A 20,785-nucleotide genomic window follows, 5' to 3' on the forward strand; every position below is an offset into this window, starting at 1 on the left:
TTGTTTTTATCATCCGGTATCAGTAGCAACGATTCCTCCTATAACGAGGTCTCTCAGGGTACGGTCCCCAGACGCTATAGCAGCAGCAGCAGCCGCGTATGGCAAGACAAGCCTCAGACGTGGCTGGGAGTATGCTCAGTGCCAGCATTGCAGCGTGAAGTACTGATGGGAGGGAGACAAGTGTCTCCAATCAACAGAAAGTGATGCGAAAAGGACGCAGGCAGGCCAGGCCAGTCACGCCGAGCTCCTCCAGCCCAGCCAGCACCCTGCACCCGTGCTGCTCGGTGCCTGCCTGTCCTCCCAGGCTCGCGAGGAGACCTTCTGCCTCGGCCACTGCTTGAACAGCAGTGAGTGGGTTTTGGTGGCAGAAGTGGTCTTTCCATTCAAACACCCACTTGCCTGGTGTGTCTTGCATGCCGCCTGCGAGCGGAGGAGCAGATGGCAGAAGGAGCTGAGCAAGAAACCAAGACAAAAGTATGGCCAGTGCCACCTACAGCTTGTCACTGATGGGACGACAAATCTCTGGGGAAGTTCTGGCAGGCTGGCTTGTGAGAAATCTCCAGTGCTGCTTGTTAGGTTGAAACCAGGCATATTCATTGCTTTGGAGACAATAAACCTCCAAATGTCCAACCATGAAAGGTCTGATCACAAACAACCCAAAGCCCACACACACCTGAGGGTCCTTTCAGAAGCGCAAGCAAAGACCTGCATGATGAACGCAGCAAGAGCACAAGATTTTATTGTACAAAGAGTAAAACTCCTCCTCTCCCACAACACCAAAACATTTACTTCTGAAAATGGACATATGGACCCTTTTAAAACTGCGTGCAATGATGCACTGCTCACGTGGCAGCACTGGCCCTGCAGCGGATGTTCCCGAGAAGCTGCAGTGTGCAAGCCAAGCTCTCCAACAGGCGTGTGTCCCCCCTCAGAGCGGGCTGCTCTGCGCGCTCTCCCGAGGTGCAGGAGGATGCAGGTGCTTGTGCCCATCCACCTGCACTGGTTCCTGCACTCCTCCTCTCTCAACGGCCGGCAGGGATGGCCCAGCACCACCCCACCAGTCACACACACTGCACGTCCCTTCTCCTCACTGAAACCTCATCTCTTTTTTTGCAGTCTTTAGTCTCTGGAGCACATTTACTGTCCTTTGAACTGTGGCATCCTGCTGAATCCTTGAGTCCTGCATTCATCTGCAGGTCCTTAAAAAAGGAATTAAAATGGTTATTACCGTTTCCTGAGGTGGGAGTAAAGGCATCCTCACTCCCCACTGCTTAAGGCTTTCCCCTCTGCTGTCCAGACAGAACTGACAATGACAAAATCCTTTTATATCTTGTTAGATGGGATCTCCGATTGCTTTGACCACTCTGGAGACACTTGTGCTGAGTGATATAACAGTGATCTGTGCTATGCCAGGTCAGCAAAAGTGTTTCTTCGCAGAAACCAAACAACCTGTCGCCGCTGCTGCGCACGCCTCCCCCCTGCAGATACCCTGGGCTCTAGGGCAGGGCAGCAGTCACAGGTGACCCTGTGGACACATCAGGAAGAGATTATTTCACTGCCTCACATCCCCAGCACATGACCCAGATTCAATGCACGAGTGAGGCATCAACTGATGAGGACAGAGAAAGGCCCTGCCCTGATTATCCTACATGGAATCCCACCTAATCAGCTGCGTTTCAGTTTTGTTCCCATTTGCATCCGCACTGCTGCTGTGTTGCTTGAACATGACGAAGCTGAAAGCTGGACACCACCAGCAAAAGCCCTTCCTCGCCCAGAACAGTGAAGAACAGATGATGCCTTTACCCGCCCCGTTGCACTGGCAGCGCCTGGGCATCTCCCTGCAGCACCTGCAACCTGCGCACGCTCGGGGGCAGCCCCTGCTCCCACAACCAGGTTTGCCATCTTTGTCTTCCTCTTTCTCCTCTGAAGGTGTGAGCAAAAGGGAGCCGCAGATGTTCACCCAGAGGATCGCTGTGTTGTGAAGGGGTTACACCCGTGTATCGCTTTAAGATGCAATCCAGCTCCTTGTAGTAGGAGAACACTAAGGGCATATGTTGGAGTCTTGGCTTTGGTACAGTTGACTTAACCAACCATATTCTGTGCCAAAGACTCTGCAGACGGGGGATGTCATCACCTTGGAATTTGTAAGGGAGGTTCCTGCAAAGATGCTTCCGCCACGATCTGTGTGTGTCCACTAGCTTCCCCCAGGTCCAGCTGGGATCGCAGCTGAAAATGCCCAAAATACACTCGCTGAGCGCCAGATACTCACTCTAGGTGGCTCCACTTCTGATCCACGCCCCGGGTCTCACTAGTCCCAGTGTTATCATTAAGCTGATTGATGCTGGTTGGAATTTGGTGAACACACGTGTTAAAAAGAGAAAGTAACGGGGCCTGAGCCTGCACAGAAAAAAAGCCTGGCACAATTCTGCAGTTCTGCGGGAGGCTCATGGAGCTTTGAGAGAAGAAAACCAGCAAGAATAATGCAGAAAAATCCCTGTGTGTCCTTCTGAAGTGTTATCAGAGAGTAAATGTACAATACCCTTAATGAAATAGACTCTGTTGAACTCAGCTTATCCTTAACTGTTGTTGCAAATCACCATCATCTAGCAGGGACACTCTATACTAGTGAAGTGCGACACAGGCAATAGCGTGCTTGCACCAAGCAGGCAAGGATGGGCCGGCCGAGCCCTCAGACCATCACTGCGATGCCAGAAAGAGTCAGAGCACGCTGGCAAAACGCAGACCTCTCCTCTGCGGGACAGAGCTGTATGGGTGATCTTGTCAGGAGAGAGCATTTGTCTGTGAAAACTGGAACCCCACAGAGCACATCTCAAGGGAGCTTCTGGTGACAAACCACCGTGGAGTACCAGGGAGTGTGTGTAGCAGACAGTCACGACCTCTAGCCCAGCTGCTGCTGGCTGGAAAAGCAGGTATTGCTATTCAAAATAATTAACTATTGAGGCTCATCATTTATGTCTTTGTCTCCCTCCCAGCCAGCTCCCATTTAAGCATCAGGCAGTCGCGCAGCTCCCGGTGGCACAGGCCAGTCACACAGCGCTGCATGGGCAGGGTCACCCCCCCCACCGGTGCCTGACATCTCCGAGCCTCCACTCGGACAGAAACCAACACTTCTGAAACCTCCCACCGAGCAGGGCCATCTGAAAGCCAGCAAAGTTTTTCTTCTTTCCCACTTCGCCTCCCCCTCCCGACACAGCAGTCGGCGTTGCAGGGCACGGGAAGGGTTCAGCAGATGGCTCCAGTAGTAAATATGGTTTTTCCCTGGTTAGCGTTCCTCAGCAATCACGCAGAAGGCTCACTTTCTCCACCAGGGCTGAACAACAGCCAAGACACAGTGCTGAAGTTAAGGCAGGGACTCATCAGGAAGGATTCCTTATGTAATTCTCACCTTCCAGGATCCTTACCAGCTCCTGCCTGCATGTTCTGCCAGTCCTGGCAATAACAGATGCTGGCTCCCGCTCTCCTTGACTCAGGGCTTCCTGACAGCTGGCAACAAGTCTTTCCTGTGCCTCTCAGTCCAAGACCGCCTGTGGTTAGCAGAACAGCCTTTTGCCACAGGAGTTTTCAGGAAGGAAGACTTTTGTAGAGATCAGAGCTAGGGTAGGTATCTGTTTTTCCTGGCACACTGAGAATTCATAATGCAGTATCTTCTTTCTCCATTTATTTGATTAGGTAATCAATAAATCAAATTCTGTATGATGGCTTGAAACCGAGCCAGTGATTTACACTGGAAATTAATCCCTCAATCTTTCCAGTGAAAGCATTCTCAGAGCAAGGTCTGTGAAGCAAAACTAAATTCATAAATTAAATATGACTAAGACGCACTCACAGTCATTTTATGTTTATTCATTACAGGAATAGTTGTCTTGTCTTTCCCTGTTTACGATGGTAGGCAGCCAATCTCCAAATGAAGTCTTGGAATTAAACATCAATGTCATCTTTTTCCATCAGTACCTGCTAGACTTTACTCTTTGCCTTTTTCATGAGGCTGAAGTTCCCTAAAGAGAGCAGCCACCAGCCAGGGCTGTTTGTTCCTTGTTGCTGCAGGAACAGCCATTCTGTGAAAGGAGCGCTCGGCCAGCACGGCGCTATGCACGGCCAGTCCTGCCTCCTTACACCAGCAGCCACAGAGCGTCCTTGCAAGGGACTTCTTGTCCCCTGCACACGCCGCCCGCTCGATACACAGTTATGCATCATTCCCTGTTAGGACAAGATTACACATGTGTTTTCCTGCAGAAACCCTCTACCCGGCCTTTTAAAGATGCTTTGCAGAAGTAACGGGGAAATCAATTATCTTCCTTGTTCTGTTAGGAAAGAGGGTTTTTTTCGCTCAAACTGTAGCTGAAACGTGGCTGTTGAGGACAGCCCGTGCTCAGGAAACTCGAGCCCAGTCAGTGAGTATTTCCAAACGAAAACACTTAGGAAATGATTAAAAGAGCCACCGCTGTCAGACACGCGGCTGCTCCTGCTATGCTCGTAGAGGCTGCAGCGGCAGAGCACCGCGCACGGGGTACACCCTGCAGCACCTCAGTTCTCACGGCGAGACACGGAACGCTCTGCGACTCAGCGGGGCGCAGGGAAGCCCTCCATTTCCATGACTCCCCCTCCCTGGCTTCTGAAAAATTGTACAGGAATGCTCCATGGTTTTTATTCTCTCTCCTAAAGTTAATTTCCTCTATTTTATGCACATGAAGTAGTAAACCTGCCCTCCCCCAACACACACACAGAGCTCCTCATCTACCCACTGAACCTGCCGTTGATTGACTGCCTACCATGATTTATTTTATTAATATAGATACCCCTCTTCACTGGGAAGAGCTTTCCTTAAAAAGCAGACAAATGTTTTTAATAAGAACTAAGAGATGGAACATCCTCCTCCTCTTCCTGTACTCTCTTCCGGACTTGAATCAAGACACCAAAACTCATCTTGATGAGAGAAAACCCTGGTTTAAAGCTTGACCGAGCAAGCAAGCCCCACAGGCCAGATGTATGTCCTAATGAATTATTCTGCTAATGATATCTGAAGAAACTTAATTTCACTAGCAGCTGAGGAAGAGTCAGGCAATCACCTCACCACCCAGCTTTTCCTCCTGGTGATTCTCTGAAGAAATCAAAGCTTCACACAAACTGGCTGCCAGGTAACTACTTTTCTGATATCCTTAAACTTGGGGGCAATTACCTCACCTCATCACCAAACAATGTAACATGCCTAAAGACTGGAAGGAGCAGTGACGAATGGCTCAGTGGCAATTCTGGGATGAGACAGCACAGAAAATGTACAATTTCTTCATTATTAAGTATCAGTAGTTGGAGACAAACATCTGTTGTAGAGTTGCTCAGGTAATGGCATTAATACAGACTGTGCATTATTATTCACAGAAATTGCAATACCTCCATGAAATTAAGTGAAAATTCTGTTACAGTTTGTGCCGCTTGACTCCCAAAGCACCTGGAGGCTTGCCTTATCGTGTTTGCTTATTATAAAGGAGGGATTTACCGCTTGTTTTGATTTCACACTGAAAATCGAAACCTGATCTTTGGCTAAAAGATTCTGGGAACTTAACAGTTTCCCTTTCCAGTCACTGACGATCTTTGCCCGCCTCTTAAGAATTCTGTTTTGGTTTTTATTCCTAGAACAAGTCTTCAGTGCATCTCTCACTTCACATAAAGCCAACTTAGTTACCAGAATACACACACTCCTAAAAAGATCGCAGTGGAGACTTGTCATTTCCACCCTCATTCTTTGCCATAATAGAACTTTTTCTTTTTTTAAACTTCCAAAACCAACAATGATGCTTCCCAAGTTTCCCCCAGGCAGTTATGTGGATGTCCAGTCACTATCATCACTTTCTCTTTTCTAAGTTAAAGGCATCTGTATAGGGCATCCCTAGGCAGACCACAGCTCTGCAGTCACACGACCAAGCCTAACCTCAAGCACAGGCCACGTGCTACTGCCACTGTGGTGACATTGTCTTTACCCAGGGCAGCAGCCTCCATCACTTCTCTGCTTGTTTTAGTATCACCACAGACAGACAATTCAGCTAGGATGTCAGAAAGAACCCCCCTCTTTCTCCAGCCTCTCACAGCCCTCTCTGGAATAAAGGATCTTCCTTAGTATATTTATTTTATATATATATATAAAAGCACATCCCCCACCCCCCAATTAATTTTTAATATAACACAATTTTCAATATATATTGAAAACCACAACATTTAAAATAAACCAACTCTGCAATGCACCCTGCAGCAGTGCAAAACTGGTGGAATTGCACCAAGTACAGAACCACTCCACATTTTTACATTCTTTCTTGAACACACTCCGTGGGGTGCCGGGCTTTTGTTCGGGGCTCCTTCCTAAGTCATATGCCTCTGTCCCCTCTGCCACTAACTCTCCTGCTCCCTCTGATGATTTCTTCCCTCTTACTTTACAAGCACCATGGTCACACAGCTCCCCCGAGCAGCATGATGCAAGTAAATCCACCCCTTTCCCTCCCCAGACTGAACAAAAATGAAGGGAAAAAGAACAGGGGAAGCCCCTAATGTATGCTCAGGACAGTGGCACTTGCCAAGAGCTGCAGCGCCGTGACTCAGAAAGCATGCAGAGAGAAAGCATTACCTTCATGACTGGCTGAGCAAAATACTTCGCGCTCCAGTCACAAAACCCCGTCTGCACTGTGGCCGAAATGAAACTTTTGTGTCCAACGGTATCATCGGCATCGTCAGTAGTCTGTGCAGAAAGAGAAGAGTATGTTAACCACGTCCCTCCCCTTCACGTGGGCAAGATGCGCACACAGTGATACCCAGATTGCCTTCAACACACCACCAGGCAGAAAAAAGCTCTAACACATTGCTAAGGATATGGTATTTTTTTACATCTAGCTTTAAGATCACTGTCATTATGTTAACTCTTTGGAAATGTGCAAATTCCCTCTTCTGCACAGCACAAGACATAGTCAGGCTGCTGTATAAATCAGGGCTGAGGCATCAGTCTATCATCAAAATGAAGTCCCAGGATGAGTTTTCTCATGGTCTCCCAAGAATCTGGCATGAGAAAGAGGGGAGCAGTGAAGATGATTTGGGATAAAGCACAGCCAGACACAGTGTCAGGCCAAGGGCAAATATGGATTATCTGTTAAGAAGCACAAGACACCCAAAAAGAAACCAGAAAGACCACTCCGTTCACTTGGGTTTCAGCCATTTTTTCAGAAATATGATCCAGGCTAGCACTGCCATCCCCATGAGAAGGAAAGGTGTTCCTGCTAAGGCTCCAACGTTTTTTTCTCGTAATTACACAGAAGAATTAACTCTCTACCTCCAGAAGCTTTTGTGAGGTTCTTCACTAAAGAATGGTAGAAAAGCCAAGTTAAGTGAAGGGCAGTTTCTTCCCAGCAGTCAGAACACCCGAAAGCTGTCGATGCACACACTTCACAGCATCAGATGGAAGAATCCTTCCCTTTCACAGCACCAGAAGGGAGAAAAGGAGGGTAAACATTCCCCTTCCATCACGCTTTGTGCATTAGGACAGGCAGCAGAGCACACCCCTGCCTCGTCAGCCTCCTCTCATCCACAGAGCCAGCACCAGAAAAATCCTGGAAATGCGTTGAAGTAAGGGGAGAGGCAGACACAAAACTATTGCCAGATGGCTGAATCCCGAAGAACACTAACCATTGATAAGTCATAGTCTCTGCCTTCAAGGGATGGCCAAAAGAACAGCCAAGTGTGCTTGGACTCAACTATATTCACCTGACACGGCTCATCTGAGGGTGACACTCAGCATCCTTTGTGCATGTTGAAATCTGACTGCTCTGCTTGGCACCACATCAGTCCTTCATGCTTCTGTAAATGGAGAAATGCCCAGCACCTGATGACTGTCCTTAAAACGCTAAAACGTATGCAAACCCCTTGTTGGCTGGCTTGCATGCTGAAAAGAGGAGTCACTGCCACTCCTCCCGAGGTCCTTGCAGCCCTGAAGTGACAACTCTCACTGTGACCTGCAATGAGCTTTGGTCTCCCCAGGAACAGTCTAGGCTTACATCCTCCCTTGTGCGCAGCACAGATGCTGCCACGCGCGGAGTGGGTATGGGCTGCTGGAAAGAAGGTGAATATTCTGGCGCAGCAGCACCCATCAGTCTGTCAAGAGGAATGCCAGTTTGTATGTTAAAGGAAGATGAATCTCTCCTTTTTCCTCCTTGGTCTCTGCTTTGCTGGGGTTGGAGACAAAGCATCCAAGGGTCACAGTTCTGACTGCGTTATCACTCAGGCAGACAAATGTTTACGAAAGAGTAAGCAATCAACTCTGATTAAATGCTTCTTACTAGCGGAAGTGAATAATGCCCTATCAAAAACCATAAAACAAAATTTATCCTGAAGAAAAAAAAAAGAATCCATTTTTTTTTACTGGTTAGATGAAACCGATTTGGAGTTACCAGCAGCTAGAAGCAAACAAAAGATATGTAGAAATAAAACACAAAGAGCAGAATGTGTAACCAAACCCAGCGGAGTGGGGAAGTAGTCAGATCTGAAAGGAAAGGCTCTGTACCTGTTCTGGCCCCTTGTCAAACATTTTTCTTGTCCTGGGGAACTGGTGGGAGTGGGGAGTATACTGCACCCCCATGTTGCTGACATTGGCGGGTCTTACAGATGCAATGTCCCGACTGACTGGCTGTTTTGTCACATCATTTGTCAGGCTGGAACTGCTTGTACTAGTGGTTGGAGGTGACCCTCTAGAGATCAAAAAAAGAGGGAAAGGATTTAGGTATTACTGGACATGAGACTCCTGCAAGTGAGTTACGTTACTTTCACTTTGTTTCTTTCTTACAAGACTTACACTTCACTGCTGTGCTTCCTCTGAAAAACCAAAAGAACCCAGTGCCCCCACCCCCTTCAAAAGGCATACGAACCCCAAAACAAGAGTGAACCTTGACTGTGCCAACCCCAGACTAAGGATAAGAAAACGAACATTTTGGGAACCTGCAGGTCCAACAGTCACACACCCGCAGGGCACCATGTCTGATGTAGGGCACACCAACTAGCCACTGTATTCCAATAGGGAAATGGGAAGTCCTGTCATCCCACTGAAAATGCATGTTAATTTACATGTAAACTGAGATTTACCTTACTGCACAGTTACATTATGCTATCAGAAAACATTAAAAAAACCATCGCTGTGCAGTTCTGGGCCCTCCATTCCAACTGTGAATCTTACTGGTGCACACTGATTCTGGGACCACTAGATCTAAAGCATGGTGTGTTCTCTTGGAAACGATATTTTGGGAAATAAGCAAACTTTCAAATCCTAGCTTTGCCCATACCATTATCTCAATTTCCCTGCAGTTTAGGCATGGCTTGTTGATCATCAGATAAGCCTGGCTTTTGCCAGCTGAAAACACAGAAAATACAGATCAGACTTCAATGGGAAATTTGAATAACCACACAGGTCAGGCCAGAGTGCATCAGTAAAACCAGCAACAGTTAGCTCTTCCGTTCAATTCATCTTTAGATAATTAGTGCTTTTTGTTTCTCTTTGTCCTAGAAAAAAGAAGAAGCTCCCCATCTTTTCCCAGAGCTTTTGTTTCTCAACACCTTACTAGTGCTAAACCAAGAAGCTACTGAGCCCTCGGCATGTTTGCTCTTTCTGGTATAGTTAATTGGGACGGATGCTCGAGTGGTGAGCAGCAGGGAGCCCCTAAACACACTATGGCAAAAGTGCTAGAAAGCGCCATCAGTGCTTACCCGACTTGGTGGATGTGCATGCCCTTGTTGGTGGGGCTGGCGGGGGCAGACTGAGTCAGCGAGGAGGTGTCGAGGATGCGCTGGGGACGAGCATTTACTGTTGCCTAGAGAAAACACAAAACAGAGTCCTGAACAGCCAAGACTGCAAAACACCAACCACAGCTGTTTGTTATCCAATACAATTGTACACCTGGGGTTAAATGAAGTTAAGCTCTCTATCAGTGTGTGTGGGTGTTTAAAAATTTATATGAAAAAAAGCCCTCTGCAGTTCCCAACACATAAGATGGTTTTACTACTTTTTGAGTCAGAAAACACTTGCCAGAAAGTGCCCTTCTGTTACTTACAGGGAAACAGCTTTGACTAACACCTAAACCTTCTCCCTAAACCAGCTGCAGCCTACAACCTATACCAGCACTGAAACAAGCTGCCGCCGGGCAGGCAGCTGGGGTTCCCCTTCAGCAGCCAGCCTTTTCCTCCCACCTTGCCAGAGGACTGCTGTCCTTGCCACGACCAGAATCCAAGCACGCATCCTGACCCTGATTCCACACTTGAGTCAGGACTTCCCTCGTAGAACCCGGCAGCTGCCTGCAACCACCTCCTGATGCTGCTCCGTCTCCCCTGAGGATTGCCGAGCCTCCCAAGCTCGTTAGCGGATGCCCTTTTGGGGGAAGGCAGGGGTTACACAGCCGGGCTGCTCTCAGCTCCGCAAGGCGGTACCCTGGCACTCGGCTGTTTCCGAAAGAGCCTGAGACATCGTTGTCCTCACTCCTGGGGAAGGCCTCAGAGCAGGGCAGGGGAAAGGCAGCGAGAGGTGCACAGACAGCTACGTCACCGCCTCGCACCCTCCAGGCTGAGCGTGCTGCTCACACCATGCAAACAAGCCTCCCCTTCAGAAGGGAGACGTCTTCCATCGCTCACAGACTCCTTTCTTCCTCTCCACATCACCCCGCCTCCTGTGAAACATTTGAAATTTCTCACAGATTCAAATAACTTTCCAGGGAAGCCCCAGATTGGCATAAAAAAACCCCTGGAGGAACAAATACAGCTAATCCCACAGGCACGGGGCCTTCCACCATCTCCTTGAACACTAAGGAACTCCCACCTCGGCACAGCGGCCAAGTGGGGTGCTGAGGCGGCACGGCAGCGTGCATCCAGCTGAAACCAAGCTCAGCAAGGTCAGACAGGCTGCTACGGACATGCAGAGTGCTCAGAAAGAAAACCTGCATGCGTTAGCCCAGAGAGCTAACGAGCCTTTTGTAAGTTAATGCCTTTACAAGGCAGAACTGACAACCATCATCAACAGCAGCGTGTCTTTGCACTCTGAGCCCACACGCATCTGCTGCGGAGAGGAAAGGGAGGCACTGCTGCGTGGGTGACACCCTGCCCACTCCTTGCCGGAGCCCAAGGGCCCTTGGAGATGACCTCCACCTCTCCCTGCCTCCAGCCACCCGGTGAGGTCTCCTCTCCCTCGCTTCCACAGGGTTCAAGACCTCCTGAGCATCACCGGTTCAGCTCCAAAGCCTCGGAGCGGTGACAACTGTCCCCACACAGCCCACCTCCACCACAGCAAGGGACAGATTGCCTCGGCTGGGACGGCAAGTGCCACGGCCTCTGGTTAGCCTGGCTGTCCCCCGCGCCAGCCGCCTCCTACGAGACGGGCTCATTTGAGGTGTTATTTTCCTCCTTCTGGTGCGGGGGTGGGAGAGGTCCTGAGGCCACGCATCTCTCCATCACTCAGGAAGGCAGTGGGGTCCCCAGTGAGCAGATGTTACCACCCAGGGCTGGGGCAGGCAATTGCACCGTGAGAATGGAAGGAAAGTAGAAACAATTTAGCAACTAGTGACATATTATTATTCATAACTAATTTTAATTAGTCACAGAAGGCTTTGTTTTAAGATTCTCACAGTCAGGTGTCTGTCACCTGAAGCGGGTCAGGTCACCTCATTTCACAGCAGAGGGACAAGGTCAGTGAACGATAATTTGCTCAAGGGGTACACAGATCAGTGCGACAGGCAGCCTGCCTTTTCCTGGGAAAAACAAAAGAGCCATTTCTTTTCTGAAGGCAGCGAGCAGCATGAGGGCCACAGTCCAGTGATACGACAGCGTACTTTGCTGGAGGCAGCAGCTCCCCATTTCCCAGGGGTTTGCTCCTCTGCCAGTCATGTCATCTCTTTTTGGGAGGGGAGATGGCAATTTTGCAAATTGACTCCAGGTTGAAAAGAAAAAAAAAAAAAAAAAAAAAGGCACACTATCAGAATTACTTGCTCATGCACAGGAAAGCCTGTACCCGAGGAGCGGTGTCATGGAGGAACAACCTCCTGGCTGTGTCAGAAACAGCGTGGCCAGCACAACTGGGGCAGTGACCATCCCCAGTGCTCAGCGCTGGTGGCGCTGCACCTCCAGTCCTGGGGTCAGTGTCGGGCCCCTCGCTCTCAGGACAGACGTGGAGGGGCTGGAGCGAGTCCAGGGCCGGGCAGCGGGGCTGGGGGAGGGGCTGGAGCACAAGTGCTATGAGGAGTGGCTGGGAGCACTGTGGGGGTTCAGCCTGGAGAAAAGGAGGCTCAGGGGAGACCTGATCGCTCCCTGCAGCTGCCTGACAGGAGGCTGCAGTGAGGGGGTCGGTCTCTGCTCCCAGGTAACAAGCAATGGGATGAGAGGAAACAGCCTCAAGCTGCGCCAGGGCGGGTTACATCGGATATTAGGGAAAATTTCTTCACCGCAAGGGTTGTCAAGCACTGGAAGAGGCTGCCCAGGGAAGCGGTGGAGTCCCCATCCCTGGAGGTATTTAACAGACGTGTAGCTGTGGCACTGATGGATGGGTTTAGTGGTGGGCTTGGCAGTGCTGGGTTAACGGCTGGACTCGATGATCTTAAAGGTCTTTTCCAACCTATATGATTCTATAATTCAGCCTCAAGCCTTCCATTAAAAACAGCTGGATGAAGCAACCTGGAAGGAAGCAAACTTTCCCTAATTAACTGTGATTTCAAAGTCTTAAAAGGCCAACACTGATTACTGGGTCCTTTTTGTTTATTTTGGTACATGCAAAATGCGGGGTTTGGATTTTTTTTTTTAAAAAGATCAGGCTGGGAATGAGAGTTGTACCATTCCCATCTGCATCATAAGTATAAATCTCAACACAGCCGCAATCTGTGTGAGAACTAGCAATGTCTAATCAGCCCATGAAATAAAACCGCATATTTCACATCCAGGAACGATGCACGTCTGTTCAACCTACTCACCGGCTGCTCAGAAAGACATCACCCTATTTAAAGACCACTGGAGTTCTCCTGTAGATAAAGATCTACATTCATGGCTCCGTTAAAAAGACTGAATAGGACCAGTCTCATTGGAAAACAAAAATTCTGCTTTAAATTCACGCGGTGCCTTGCAAATAACTATTTTACAAATTCAGACTCCTAATCTGAACATTTGCAGAGTCACAAACCTCACAGTACTGGCCCCTTGTTTTACTGCAGGGGATTATAAAGCATAGCAATATTGACTTCTGAGCTCTCCAACCACACTCCTAACGTGTGGTCTGATCAGCCATCAGGGCAACCGAGTTATGTGATTAACACCTGCCTGGTACAAAATAAGTTTAAAAAAATCACAAATACTTAAAGCACAGAGCTTGGCAACATTCTGAGGCTAAATAGTTCACCAAGAATGAGGATGCATTCACCAAATCCACCCAGAAGCATAAGCCCATGGCTCATTTGCTCAGGTCTTTCAGCCAAGCAGCCCAATGGCAACAGGCGATGTCGTACAGATCGCAGTGTTTTGCATAGTTGTGTTAATGTAAGAAAACTTTAGGTGTCCAAGTTCCAAAATGAAGCCTCTTGTTCCCTGAATGTTGTATTTATTGGAACAAAAGGATTAGAACCTAACCCCCCTAGAATATTCAAGTGCTTTACTTCACCTGAAGCAGCATTTTTGTTTAAGCAAGAAAATCAACTCTTGTTTTTATTCAGTGAAATAATTCAAAGGATAAAACAGAAAATGCATTGTTTGCGCATACTCGGGAGGACCAAAGGGCCTGTGGGCAGCATCCAGGCAGCTCCCTTTTACGTCCAACAAAGCTCCGTTAGCACCAAGGCAAGATCTCAGGATACAGTTAGCAAAAATTTAATTGTTACTAATTTGCATTACACATCAGACAACTCATATAATCTGTCTGAGCTCACACCAGCAGAGACACAGAGTTCAGGCTGTAAATCCTGGCAGAACTGCTCACAGCAGGAGCTTTATCCATAATGAAATGAATAAAGGCCAGATCATAACCCCAGACCTGAAGCCTTAACTTCCATTTTGGTGGGCTGTTAATAGGTTTGTTGGTTTGGGGTTTGTTTTCTTTTTGTTTGTTTGGTTTTTTTTTAATATTTACTTTGGTTTGGTGGTTTTTTGTTTGTTTGGGTTTTTTTTAATAACAAAAGCCTTTTTAGGAGCCACCTAAGCCAGGTGGTACTGGCAAAAGCAAAGCCCACAGTACCACAAAGTGCACAGCAATCAGCCCACTATACAGGCAGCCCAAACTACTGGACAAATTGCATGTTTGAATACTTTCCTTATGGATCTTATGGCTAAGGCAAAGAAGACCAAACACGTTTTATTCACGGAAGCATCCCCAGATAGAAATCCTTGTAAACGGGAATGCCTCTTTTACTGTTTCGCAAAACCATTTGAAAAGCCATTGCCTTAGAAAGCCAGGGACAGAGCAGCTGTCTGAGAAGCAGAGCATGAGATGCATGATACCCATCCACTTGAGCTTTTGGAATCCATTCAGTACCAGAACATTTAGGACCAAACTTGTCAGAATTGACACAGAATTTACCAAACCAGTCATAACATTCATTACTGATATCACAACATAATGATCAGAATTCCTGCTGGCTAAGCAGATCCACAGCAGTGCCAGCGAAGGCATCTGCAGGGCACAGCAGCATCTGTATTAATACTGATACATCTCCTTCCACTAGCAAGGGAGTTAGTCCTGAAAATATATTTAAGACACGAAAAGGAGATCTCGTTCCTCATCATATCCCTTTTAATCCCATAGTAGGAGTAACATTTTATTTTCCAAAGAGCCTTCCAAGATAAATAGCTGAATTAGTTTCATGCATCTGAGGCAGAGAAAGGGAAATCTTTCACCTTTTCCTTTTCTTATTCACCTTAGTTTGGCACCTCCAGCCTGACCATAATTTGCTGCACACCCATAGCAAGGCTGACCTCCTTGTCCCCACTGTCAAAGTAATTCTCTGTCCCACACCCCAGACTTTACCATTCACTGATATGTATACTTAAAACAAATAAAAAAGTTCAAACAAATAACTATTTTCTCAATAGAAAATCAGGTTTAAAAGCAAGAAATCTCTAAGGCATTAAAATGGTAGTGCACAATGCTGGCATCTCTTACTGCAACTTTAGCTCGGAAGCCTAAGTCTGAAGGTTTAGGATCATTCACTGGAAATCGTCAGTAAGAGACGTCATCTTGCATTGCAATGGCTCATGGTCTTGATGCTAGAGCAACTAGAAAGCACGTGGGAAGGACTGCGTTCAGACAGCTTTCTGACACCGCCGCCCGGGCAGGAGGAGGGAGGCAGGTGGTGAGAAGATGTTCTGGGGTGGCCTGGGGCTTCCTTTCAGGTGGAAGGTGAGGGTGCTTCTACAGCTCCTCAAGCTGGCAATTCTGAATCAGCAGTGATGGCAGCCTCCAGGGACATCTTGTCACCTTTGGAGGATGAAATGTGATGAGGATGGTGGTTTAGGCGGATTAGGCCTGGGTTGAAGAGGTGAGTAGTGGCGGGGGTGTCTGCATGCTGACTCACATGTACTAGTTCACCTGGGTTGGAGAGCCGTTGTGGCTTCAGTCTGCAGGCCAGTCCCACTTGCATAATCTAAATCAGTTTGCAAACGGATAATTTAATGAAGTATATTTAAGGTTTCTCCCAGGGACTGATCTAGGTAAGTAGACTTCTAAACAAGACCTACTGTCTAAGGTCTGCACCTAATTCATATCTTAAAACAGTCCCAGGCCCTCCCCCATCTGTTTATTTTACCTGATCAAGAGTTCACATGAGTGTTTATCATCTCAAAACATTAAAAGCTCCTTCTGCGATAGATCCAGACTGAACGTGGCAGAGCCCTCCAATGGACCTATTCAGTTCAGTCTGCCTACACCTTGCCTAAGCATGAAAAAAAAATTAACATACAAAGACCGGACAGACACACACGAACAGAAAGGCGTACCTTATAGGCAATACTGTTGAGAACTTTCATAGCCAAGTCAGAGACATCAGGATAGGGGTCGGCAGCTAGGTGCAGGAGTACTCTCCAAATCTGGGTATAAACGCTGTTGAAACTCACACCTAAAATAATAAAAAACAAAACAGAAAAGCCCCACAGCACGTGACGATCCATCAACTCAAGCTCTTTGATGTTATGTGAGAAAATTCATTAGAACGCCGAACATCACAATGACATCTAAGAAAACATCAAGAGAAGAGCTCAGAAACACCCCATGCGGGCATTTTGTCTTCATTTTGTCTGTCTTTGTGAACTCTGCAAGGGCTTGTAAAATGAAAGTGGGAGAAAGCAAACCACATTAAAGACTCTCTAAATAAGCTTCAGTCAAACTGCTCGTTTTCTAGGTTCCTGAAGCAAATAATCTGGGAAGGCCAAATAGATCATGTCCTTGGATTTCCTAAGCTAAAATACTAAATGGTATAAAACCACAGTTACTGGCTTATACTTTTATTAAGGTTATTTGTATCACTGTTTTAGGCATTAATACTCAGCTTGAACGTTCAGGAGTTTATATAGTCTACAAGGTTTACCAAACATCTAAATGTTAAAAAATAAAGCTTTCGGACCTGTACCTTTGTGAAGCAGTACATCTAACTCATTCTTGCCTACTGACATTTGTATCAATTCCCCAGTTGCCAATTTGTTATTTAATGAGAATATCTGCTGTTTGGTATTTCAGCAGAAGGGACTGACAGATTCAAAGTACAAATCAAATTAATAAGCATTTGCAAGAACTGATACAATTCTGTGACCATTTTATTTTGCTGCTTTTAGGCAAATCTTTTAACTTGTTTTTCTTTCTTCTAACCCTCACAACGTCTAATAGTTGTAACACCGTTGTTTGGGAGTTGAGACATTTGGACAATATTAAAGTCATTGCACTAACAAAAAAAGGAACTAAAATAGGGATTTCAGATGAGTCACAATCAATGCTAAATGACAGATCAAGCTGTTACTGCATTTCCTTTCGTGCTTCTGGAGGCATCTAAATATAAAGCGTTAAGTTAGGAAGAAAGGGTTCCTTGGTCAACAAGCAGCTTCTCACCTTCCATAGCTGTTAAACCTGATACTCAAACCAACAGAAAACAGACTTGGACAGTCCAGCTCTGAACTTTGGCTGAAGAAGGCAAGTAGCACACGGCAATAAGCTTCAGGAGTACGCACGCTGCACTTCATACGCTTGTCTGTGCTAGCCCAGGGAATCTTTCTTCTGCCAGAAAAATTCTCCAGCATGTGACAAAACATTCTGCAAAACGCGAAGGCAAAAATCTAACTCCATCCTCTCATCTGACCTGCAAAGAAAAGGGTCTCTTACTCAGCCGATGTCCAAAGATTTTCCAAGTAGTGCCTGCTTGCAGAGTTTCTCGCAGAAATGTCACCAATATTTATGACAGTGCCACATGGACAGCGCTGCCCATGTGCTGGGGGCGACCTATGCAACAGACTCCTGCAGCTAATCCTAACCCTTCCAGGACAGGGAAGGATACAGAGCCTGACAAATATACAGCAGTGTTAAATCCACCCAGAAAGACCGAAGCCGGTAATGTGAGAAAGCCGTACTGCCGGATGGGGCAGAGCCCACGGGCACTGGTTGGCCGCATTCGGTTTGTGTCAGCCGAGGACAGAGCCCAGGGCCCACAGAATGCGGGAACACATGAGCAAGACACGCACGAGTTGAGCGGAACCAAACGGTGCAGATCCAAGTTCAGGTTTTGGATTTGGTCGTAACAGGCAAAACCCACTGCCTTTCTCAGAAGCTTAAATAATGGTTAAATAACGAAAATCTCCATACACAATAAAGTCAGTCCAAGCTTGGAAGGAAGTTAGGCCACCCAGCAAAAGACAGTGACACAGCGCTTGTCTGCCTTCTCCAGGCTTCTGACTAGGCTTTGCTTTCTGCAATTGCCACGTTCATCCTGGAAGCTCCTATTACCCGGCAAAGAAAAAGGGGAGGGGGAAGGATAAAGAACAAGAGAGGGGGAGAGACAAAGTGCTACAAGCTGCGGGAGGGAAAAAGCACCCCAGCTCCCGAAGCAGCCAGCCAGGTAATGCTGCCCGAGGTCTGCTTGGAGCTCTAGCTCCTACATTTGGTCCTGCACAGAAGTTCTGTCAGGACTGATGGTAAATCCGGATGGCTTGATTTCTTTTAAAGCCCTTGAAAGACAGTAAAAGGAAAGGGAGAGAAAAGGAGAGCGAGAGGGCACCCATCAGATTTTCCAGTGTTTCTCTGATAACCACCTCATTCATAACAGTCATAAAGAAAAAAACCCAATGACATTTTTTATACATCTAAGCATCATGAAAAAACAAATTTAAAACAGAACTGTGCCAGTGCAATTCCTCATTCACTCAGCAGCCTTTGAAAAGAACAGAGGGAATTTCTACAAAGGCATCTCAGGCTCAGAGCTGGTGCTCAAAGGACCAGTCTCTTCTTCTGCCACCCACCCCCTGCCCATGTTAGTGTTGTTCATTGCACTGATTCAATCGAGTGACACTTCTGACACAGCTCCTTGTAAAAACCTGAGCGCCAAGTCAGTGGGATAATGGAAGGCAGCAGAGGTGGCAGGCTGAACAGCAGCTTGATTTCATGTAATGGACTAAAATGCAAAAAATATCCCGAAGATGCAAACAAAGATCTGAGCAAGGGGGATGGGGTGTTAATCCAAGCAGACAGCTCTGTAATTAGTCAGACTGATTCAAAGCCAGTTAAATGGACCTTGCAGTACAGATTTACATTTACAAAATGATTCCTCTCTACTAAGACTGTCAAAAATAAATTGCCTGCCTTTACTGACGACTTTGATTTTCTTTGCACTTGTATGACTCTTAGCTCAATTCAGCAGCAAGCACCATGCAACGGCCCCGAGGAAGGGACCCAGCTGAGGTCCTGCAGCCAGGTCACTGAGCCCACGAAGGGCAGAACCACGCGGGATGCAAAAATAAATGCTAATGTTTTTATTTCTTCCTTTTGATTTGCCACGCTTCGACAGGGTTTCTTTCCCATCCCCTGTAAAAATCGCTGCAGTGGTTTAAGCCTTGATCTCCAGAAGAAGGTGCAGTCCACTCCCCACCCCACACAGCAGCAAAACCTGACCAATAGCTGCCCCGGCACTGCTGCGCCTGGACCAGAGACAGCCCCTGCGCCTGCACATCCCGCCTGCCTGCGGGAACGGCACACGATGAAACACACAGCTGAAATACTTCAAACTGAACAGCACCCGAGGGCTGGGGTATCTGCCTCCCATCAACACTACCCCCCCAGGTCTGTAAGCGTGCACCCCACAAGTCCCTCCTCTCCCTGTGAGTGACATAGAAGGTCCGGTGAGAGCTACTCGGATGAAGAGAACACCTGAAATGCTGATCGCTCTCCAAACTCTGCTTTGACAAACGTGGACGGCAGCCTGCCCCTACAGAAACGGCAAATCAGTGTTTCTTGCACAGACCTGACAGTCTGCAAGCCGGCCTCTTTGCACAGGGCCACGCCAAGGGGTTCCTGCACAGCCCAGCCCCTGGGAGCGATTCAAACAAAGCACGAGCTTTCTAATGTTTCAGCAGAAACCAGAAGCAGCTCATTGGGAAAAAAGAATGTTCCCTCAGAGCAGGTACTTCCCCTGGACCAAAGGGCTGTCATAGCCAACATGAAAGCAGCCCACCATGCCCAGCCTCTACATCAAGCTTCCCTTCCCAAAACCCACTCGGATCCCTGCATTTTGCTGCTATGCAAGTTACTATTTATAAATTCTGCTGACTGACCGGTTACTCCTCATTATGTCTGTGCATTTAAATATATTGCCTAGTGGCAGAGAAGAAGGCTCTACCTGCCACAACACCCGCTCTCTTATTTGCTGCAGCTCACTGTCCATGTCCACCTGCGTCTCTTGCTCTCCTCATCCTCGCTGCAGTAATCTCCTGCTGTGTTACTTCAAGGCAGCTCTTCAGGATGGATCCTGTGACATGGCTAATAGTTTTCTGCCTCCAGCCTCTCCTGCTGGAAAAGGGAACTGTTCCCCAGCATTTCATCGTTCCAAGATTTACTTTCCTCCTCCTTTGATCATTCTGTAACATAATCTTTCCAGTAATGCTCTCTGTAGGACAAAGACTTTAATCATGCAGTTTGGAGATGAATAATCAGCCCCAAGGTATGCAAAACACCCATCTTGATTCCTTCCCTTTTCCTATCTTGAAACTAAACTAAAAGTTTCCAGGACACCAAGATTAATGACTAGTTGTATGGAAAAAGCAGGAAGGCTTAGCTTCCCATCCAAACTGATGTCTGTGTTGACACCAAAACCTGCATCTTGCCAGCTTGAAAACATGGGCCAGAAATAAATGTCTCTTCTGGTAACAGGACTGCCTGGCCAAGGACCAGCCTGCCCGGAAAGAGCATACCTAGAGTCAAAGTACACGCTGCATTTGGTGAGGGCACTACATGGGGGCACGTGGCCGATAGCTGGCTAAGAAGCTGTTTGTAAAATGGCACAAGAAGGAATGGAGAGGTTTTCCTCAAGTTTATGGGAAGGAGTACATTGTACGATGCTGCAGTGTCAGTAAAGTAGATAGAATAATCCCTCTAGCACCAAGTTCCTAAAATTGCAAGAGCGGAAGAAAGCCCTGAACATCAGTGAATCAACCTAGGGAATGCACAGTATAGAACACAGGATTAAACTGTGGTTGAAAATTTCTACTTTTGTTATTACAGACTAGATTTCTGCCTTGGTTTGAGTCTACCCAT

General features: G+C 47.4%; 1 protein-coding gene across 4 annotated transcripts in view; it reads right to left on the minus strand.

Moving 5' to 3' along the window:
* RPTOR (regulatory associated protein of MTOR complex 1) overlaps positions 1-20,785 on the minus strand; it is a 174,221-nt gene that overhangs the window by 27,766 nt on the left and 125,670 nt on the right. For all 4 annotated transcript variants that reach the window (XM_080375032.1, XM_080375031.1, XM_080375034.1 and 1 more), the window contains 4 exons: positions 15,997-16,115; positions 9,751-9,854; positions 8,558-8,741; positions 6,635-6,745 (listed from right to left, as the gene is read on the minus strand). In XM_080375032.1, the coding sequence (XP_080231158.1) occupies positions 6,635-6,745; positions 8,558-8,741; positions 9,751-9,854; positions 15,997-16,115 (518 nt within the window). The remainder of the gene's footprint in view (positions 1-6,634; positions 6,746-8,557; positions 8,742-9,750; positions 9,855-15,996; positions 16,116-20,785) is intronic.

Source organism: Falco punctatus, assembly GCF_963210335.1.
Source record: "Falco punctatus genome assembly, chromosome: 1".
In the NCBI taxonomy this organism is placed as follows: domain Eukaryota; kingdom Metazoa; phylum Chordata; class Aves; order Falconiformes; family Falconidae; genus Falco; species Falco punctatus.